The 7,151-nt window shown below is 43.8% G+C and overlaps 1 protein-coding gene across 4 annotated transcripts in view; it reads right to left on the bottom strand.

Annotated features, from left to right (window-relative positions):
* Positions 1-386: 386 nt before the first annotated feature.
* LOC126983295 (all trans-polyprenyl-diphosphate synthase PDSS1-like) overlaps positions 387-7,151 on the bottom strand; it is a 127,069-nt gene continuing 120,304 nt past the window's right edge. The window contains exons 5-9 of one of the 4 annotated variants that reach the window (XR_007735765.1): positions 6,617-6,706; positions 4,738-4,869; positions 3,606-3,800; positions 2,317-2,755; positions 387-2,118 (exon numbers count right to left, since the gene is read on the bottom strand). Coding sequence is in view for 3 of the 4 variants with exons in the window: in XM_050835958.1 (XP_050691915.1) it covers positions 2,534-2,755; positions 3,606-3,800; positions 4,738-4,869; positions 6,617-6,706 (639 nt within the window). In the remaining variant the exon portion in view is untranslated. Of the gene's footprint in view, positions 2,756-2,917; positions 2,996-3,605; positions 3,801-4,737; positions 4,870-6,616; positions 6,707-7,151 lie in introns of those variants that run through there. The other 3 variants (XM_050835958.1, XM_050835961.1, XM_050835960.1) reach the window with 3 other exon arrangements.

Genomic DNA, 7,151 nt, shown 5'->3' with positions numbered 1-7,151 from the left:
TGAAGGGAGCACCAGGAAATTAAATTTTTACTCTCTGGGTCTATTATTTTCCTCTTTTTCTTTCATTCTTTATTCTCTTATTGCCCAAAACTTATGTAATGATACTATTTGTTTCTTCGGTGTGTTCATTTTCAAATAAAAAAAATTCCAATGGCTTTTTCTGGGTCTGTCGTCTATTTTTCTCGGTCTGGGTCTTTTGTGTTTCTAAACTTCGATCCTTACGTCTCCTCTTCCTGTCTTTTCTTTTCTCTTTTCTGCCAAAGTTTATATAGTACTGTCTTTACTGGTGGAGCGCCGACGTGAGTTTCGACAGGGGACGCTTGCAGCCTATGTGATAGTGAGATAGATAGATAGACAGATAGATAGACCGCTCTCACTGCTCATTTGGGTAAAGTTCGCATTGTCAACATTTTTATCTCATTCTCTCATGTTTATTACAAATCTATTACAACTCACATCACACGACAAGAATAGAGAATAAACAGTCTAAAGATACATCACTATGGCATACAATCTTGCAAATCGTAAAACTACTTAATTCATTCGTTCTTATAAATACTTGTGTACATTTTCGTTTACCTTTAAGGGGCTATTACACTGGGCAAAATTTCCGTGGATCTTCAGTCAAACCACGATTTCCGCTGGCGTGGTTCTCATATTTCCGTGGTTTTCTGACGTGTCCACGATCTTCCAAAGCTACGGTCGATTTCACTGAAGGACGACGGTATTACTCACCATCATCAGCAGCAGCAGCAATAACAAGAAACAATTGAGAACCACGCTAGCGGAAATCATGGTTTGACTGAAGATCCACGGAAAATTTGCCCATAACGAGGAACAAATGAGAACCACGCTCGCGGAAATCGTGGTTTGACTGAAGATCCACGGAAAATTTGCCCATAACGAGGAACAAATGAGAACCACGCTCGCGGAAATCATGGTTTGACTGAAGATCCACGGAAAATATACCCAGTGTAATAGCCCATTTGACGTACGGTAAGTTTCTTCACATTATCGAGATCGTCACCAGCAGCCCACTTTCCCTTGTGCTGAACTTTTCTTTTTATTATTATTTTGGACTGAAGGGACAATCCAAACTCCAAATAAATAATGACGTATATACACAATGAAACATCTACAGCTAAGTCACGGGTATATAAAAATAGATGAGCCTAACACTCGCTCTACAGGCTCGGCTACATAGATACACAGAAACGAGGCTAGTGTGTATATAAAAAATAATATAAAACATCTGCTCCTTAAAACTCTCTAGAATACTAATCATCTGAGTAAAGTAGTGGTTATGTATTTTGGTTAGACATGGGACACACACACACACACACACACACACACACACACACACACACACGTTCACAAATTCAAATATATGACGAAATGGTTTATAAATCGAGACAATGCAAGCCTTATATACTCAGTCGTGTAAAAATATAATAGGTAAGAAATATGAAGTTAACACACACACACACACACACACACACACACACACACCGGCAATACAGTCTGTGCCCGGGAGACGGTTTCGAGGCTCCAATGAACAACGATGCCTCGAAAAGATGGTAATTACGTATTTGAACATATATTTATAAAGTTTTTTGTCTCCCTAACACTAGATAATTATATGTTTTTTTTAATAATAAATGGAAGGACATTGCCTCGGGAGCCAGAATGAAAAATAGAAAAAAAACCGGAAGTCTAAAATTTTCGTAGTATGTGCTTCAGGCTGAGGTCAAGGAACAGACTCCTTATTGTGGTGCCTTGGGGGGGGAGGGGGGGGATCAGAATCTCCTCTTGTAGGGCCAGTTCACTTCGACAGTCCAACACAGTCCTTGTAAGCGCCCAAACCAAACTATATTCTCCACACTGATCCGTTTTTTTTTACTCAATACTTGATACTAATGAGATTTCCTGTGTGATTTCTTAACCCCTTGACTACGGATTTCCTACAAGAAGACATCACCAAGCTACAGGAATGGAACAAAAAAGACTGCTACAATTCAATGAAGAAAATGTAAAGTCCTGCATCTTGGGAGGGGATATCCAGCATACCAATACCACATGGGAAACACTCCACTATCCACCACAGAGGCAGAGAAAGACCTGGGAGTATATGTTACCAGGCTACCAGTGAAGGGATATCCAGCATACCAATACCACATGGGAAACACTCCACTATCCACCACAGAGGCAGAGAAAGACCTGGGAGTATATGTTACCAGGCTACCAGTGAAGGGATATCCAGCATACCAATACCACATGGGAAACACTCCACTATCCACCACAGAGGCAGAGAAAGACCTGGGAGTATATGTTACCAGGCTACCAGTGAAGGCGAAATCCGTGCCAATCGCAGCGGACGGGTTAAAACTTCCTCCTTATTACATCAACGCCAAACACTATACAAGGAATTTTCGTCGTGTTTTGTGTTTGGTTGGGGAGCTTACAAACGTGCTGTACTAGACTGTAAAACTGGCCCGTAGTCTTGGTGTTTTTAAGTGTTATCGTTAAGAGGTCGTTATTTGATGCGGTTGAGCACTTTGTCCGTTATGGTGACGAGCGCCTTCTGCTCGTCGGAGGGCTTGAGGGTGCTGATGACCTTGATGGCCTCCTGGCAGTGCTGGCGCGCCAGGAACTGCGTCTGCTCCAGCCCGTCGCTCTGGTGCACCAGCTCGAAGGCCTTCTGGACGTCGCCCGGCTCCTGGAACCTCCGCATGATCATTGGGTTCAGCTCGGGGAACTACAACAAGAGAGCGACATGAGTGGAAATACAAATCATTGTTGCCTGATGGTTTGCACGGAGATAAAACCAAACCTTTAAAGCCACTACCAAATAGTACAACATTACCATGATCAAGAGTAACAATGTACCTCCAAAACAAAGCTCATTCAGTTTTCCAGGACAGATGCAGCAAAATTATAAAAGAAAAGATAATGAAAAAACTGATAAAAAGATGATCATCGGGTTCAGCTCGGGGAACTAGAGACACAAAAACATCGAATGGACTAGGAATAAAAGTTGTCTCAAGATTCATAATTAGAAAATAATAATAAAGAACAGTCCTGCACCCCCACCTGGAACAAACCAATGATATCAAAAGGAACATTTATAAGAACTTGCCTAATGCTTCGTACTGTGAGCACACATCAATTAAGAGAAGTGTCTGGCGAATCCGGACTATCAAAAAAGCTTGAAATAGAAATGGTAGTGTTTGAGATTGAACTCGGCCTCCTTAAAAAAGTCTGAAAAACAATCTGAAAACAATAACAGTTGAGTCCCGGTGTGGTGTCGTCAGCCATCCCGTATCGTGAGACATCCCATCCTGAATACATACATGAATTTCAACAAGGTACCGTGTCTTTTGTCGACTGCTTGTCGGGATCTGTCCCACCCAAGTTTATTTATATTATTATAATTATTGTTTCGCTTTGCGTCGCTTTTTAGGTCCTCCTTGGTACTTTTTTACACTTAGATGCTTCACGTAGTTACTCTGTGATGGTAAAGATTGGGTTCCGCGATGCGAAGTTCAAGATGGGATGTCTCACGACACGGGATGGCAGACGACACCACACCGGTCCACACGACTCACCTTTCCCGCCGCGAAGAGCACCGGCGCCGTGGCCAGGCCCAGCTTGAGGTCCGCCGCCGTGGGCTTCCCCATCGTGCTGGACGACGACACGAAGTCCAGCAAGTCGTCCACCAGCTGGAAGGCGATGCCCACGTTGCGGCCGTACTGGAAGGCCACCTCCTGCAGCTCCTCGTCAGCGCCAGACATGATGGCGACCTGACGAAGAACCACCAACAGAAGATTATTCATTGCTTCGTAAAAGATATGTGTATTATCTTAGGATAAACAAATACACTATAAATGCATTCCCATAATAATGCAAAGGTAAAGTTGAGGGCATACGCTGTTGCAACGCGTGGCCTCGGTGCTCATCTCCGTAACATTGGCCCTTGAGCCTGTGGTGGGAGGGAGCCCATCACCCCGGGACACAGGGCCAGTGTGACATCCGGGTTACCACAGTTTACCTTTCCCAGGTGTCCCCAGGTACCCATTTATCGACCAGCCCGAGAGGGAGGATGAACAGCTGGGTGAGCTGCACGCCGACTGCCCGGGCTGGGATTCGAACCCGGGCCCGCTGAGTAGAAGCCAGGCACGCTGACCAGTAGACCATTAAAATAAGCTTACTAAGGAAAAAAGGAGAATCTGGAATACAGGAATAGCGAGCAATAAAAGGAAAATAATACATAGGCGCTATTACATCCCGTGAGTAAAAGTGAAAAATGGATTCGATTATTACTGCATCGCTAACTTACAGAACACCTCCAGCTGAAGAATGATGAGCAACTTAAAGAATGACGAACAAAAATATATCTATGCTCAATTAATATAAAAAAAAACATTGTAACTCGTAACATTCTCTTCCGTAGCCTTTCAGCCCTAAAGGAAAACACAATTCTTATCTACCGCATTACAGAACTCAAATCCAGATGACATAACACTGCATAAATATTACACTACCATAGAAAATTACGTAAACAAGAAACCTAAAACCTAAAAAACATGAAAATAAACCTAAAAAAAAATATAGAAAAAAATAAAAAGTTACGCCCATCAACTCACTACTGAAAAATAATTAACCTAAACAAGAAACCTAAAAAAATAACAATAAACCTAAAAATATATAGAAAAAAAATAGAATCCCCCATCAACTCACGGCCTTGCAGCTATGCGCCATTAAGGAGGCTGTTTTGAGGAAAGTCTTCTTAAGGTAATGGGCGAACCTCTCGTCCTCACTCTCCTTGGCGCCCAGCTGCAGGAACTCCCCGTGAATCAAGTCCTTCGGGATCTGCAAGGGTGACACAGCAACCTTCAGCAACACTTCACACTTGACGCCTTCTATCTCACGAGTCCTCCAAAACATCCTTATTCCTCCATTCCATCAGCCAGATTATCGTATTCACCACAGTCTTTATTACTTTTAAGCCACAAACTCTCGTACCTACACAAATACCGATAGAAAATTGAAGTTAGCGTTAAAGCTCCTATTTATTGATGTTTGTGTGTTTGTTTTTTGCATTCGTTATTGGTCAGAAACTACTAAAAAACAATGCGATGAGTACGATAGTTTCCCCACCCTGTACTGTACCCTCTTTCATGTCTCCTGCAGCCTCTCTTCCCAATCTTCTCTTTTTCTCTCACCGCCATATCTTTCCCTTCCTCCTTCCTCTCTTGCATCTTCATCGCACATTTCTCCATCCTCACCTAGCTCTTGATGTCTAGCCCGTCCGCTGCGGTTGGCACGGATTTCGCCTTCACTGGTAGCCTGGTAGCATACACTCCCAGGTCTTTCTCTGCCTCTGTGGTGGGTAGTGGAGTGTTTCCCATGTGGTATTGGTGTGCTGGATATCCCTTCACTGGTAGCCTGGTAACATACACTCCCAGGTCTTTCTCTGCCTCTGTGGTGGGTAGTGGAGTGTTTCCCATGTGGTATTGGTGTGCTGGATATCCCTTCACTGGTAGCCTGGTAACATACACTCCCAGGTCTTTCTCTGCCTCTGTGGTGGGTAGTGGAGTGTTTCCCATGTGGTATTGGTATGCTGGATATTCCTTCACTGGTAGCCTGGTCACATACACTCCCAGGTCTTTCTCTGCCTCTGTGGTGGGTAGTGGAGTGTTTCCCATGAGGTATTGGTATGCTGGATATCCCCTCCCAAGATGCATGACCTCACATTTTTCTTCACTAAATTGGAGCAGCGACTTTTTGTTCCACTCCTGTAGCTTGGTGATGTCTTCTTGTAGGAAAACCGCATCCAATGGGCTAGGTTTCTTCCATCCCATGCAGTCTCTCTTATTTCACTCTTTCGAACACTGCCCTTCTTCCTCCTCTCCTTTGTGTTCTTCCTTACAAGAATTGATTTCCTTCCTTCCATACCTTTTTCCGTTAACTCCCTCGCACATACTTATAGATCATTATGGATAAGTCACCTGTTGCCTCGTCTCACCTGCCTTCACTCACCTTTCTCCTACCTTCTGCCTGCATTTACTGGTTATCCTCCTTTTCCTACCTTCGCGTCCTCTGTCTGTCTTCTATCTATTTATATGAAAACCTAAGATATATAGATGGAGGAGTGTAAGAGGAGGATATGGATATGGATTTTACGCGGATCTTCAGTCAAACCACGATTTCCGCTAGCGTGGTTCTCATTTGTTTCTTGTTATTGCTGCTGCTGATGATGATGGTGGGTAATACCGTCGTCTTTCAGTGAAATCTACCGTAGCTTTGGAAGATCGTGGACACGTCAGAAAACCACGGAAATATGAGAACCACGCCAGCGGAAATCGTGGTTTGACTGAAGATCCACGGAAAATTTGCCCAGTGTAATAGCCCCTTAAGAGTTGGAGATGACGGAAATGAGAAGGAATGAAAGGATACTTGAAAGAGAAGGATGGAATATAAGATCCTAAGAAATACAAATGCAGGGGTGTAAGAGGAGGATAGGGAATACGTGAGAGAAGATAAAGTAAGGGAAGAGGAACGACGGAACACGGGAGAGAGAGAGAAGAGGAGAATGGCAAAGAAAAGATATCATTACCTGAGCGAGAGCCAAAACGACGTCTGCGTTGCATTTCCTGGCGGTGAGAGTGTAGGCTACCGAGAGGATGAAGTCCCCCGCCATCACTGCCTGCAAGAAATAAAGATCGAGGTCAGAATAATATGCACTTCGGCCGATGAGATACCCTACGCCCATGTCCACCCAGCAGTTAATGGGTACCAGGTATTAGTCGGGGGTTGTGTCCCGTCTCCTGGGGTCTGTTCTCTTCTCCTATAATTCCTTTCCCGTCTGTCTCTCTCCGGCATATGACCACAGATGTTGCGCCGACTAAACGAAACTTTCCCCTTGTCACGGCAGGTGCATTTAACGTAAGAGACAGCAGCGTATGACGTCACTCGGTACGCCAAAATCAAATAAAGGTGATTGTATAGTATTTGAGCGGCTGAATACACTATACAACAGGTCTTACTAGCCTATTAGGAATGAACTATAGGATACGAAGAGAATGAGGTCTTGTCAATAGGAGATACAACTGTTACACGGAAAATAGTTATTAAAGTAAGTCTCGGTATAA

Source organism: Eriocheir sinensis, chromosome 53 (genome assembly GCF_024679095.1).
Source record: "Eriocheir sinensis breed Jianghai 21 chromosome 53, ASM2467909v1, whole genome shotgun sequence".
NCBI lineage: Eukaryota > Metazoa > Arthropoda > Malacostraca > Decapoda > Varunidae > Eriocheir > Eriocheir sinensis.
Note: the sequence above shows the minus strand (reverse complement) of the source record. Positions and strands in the feature narration are given on the sequence as shown.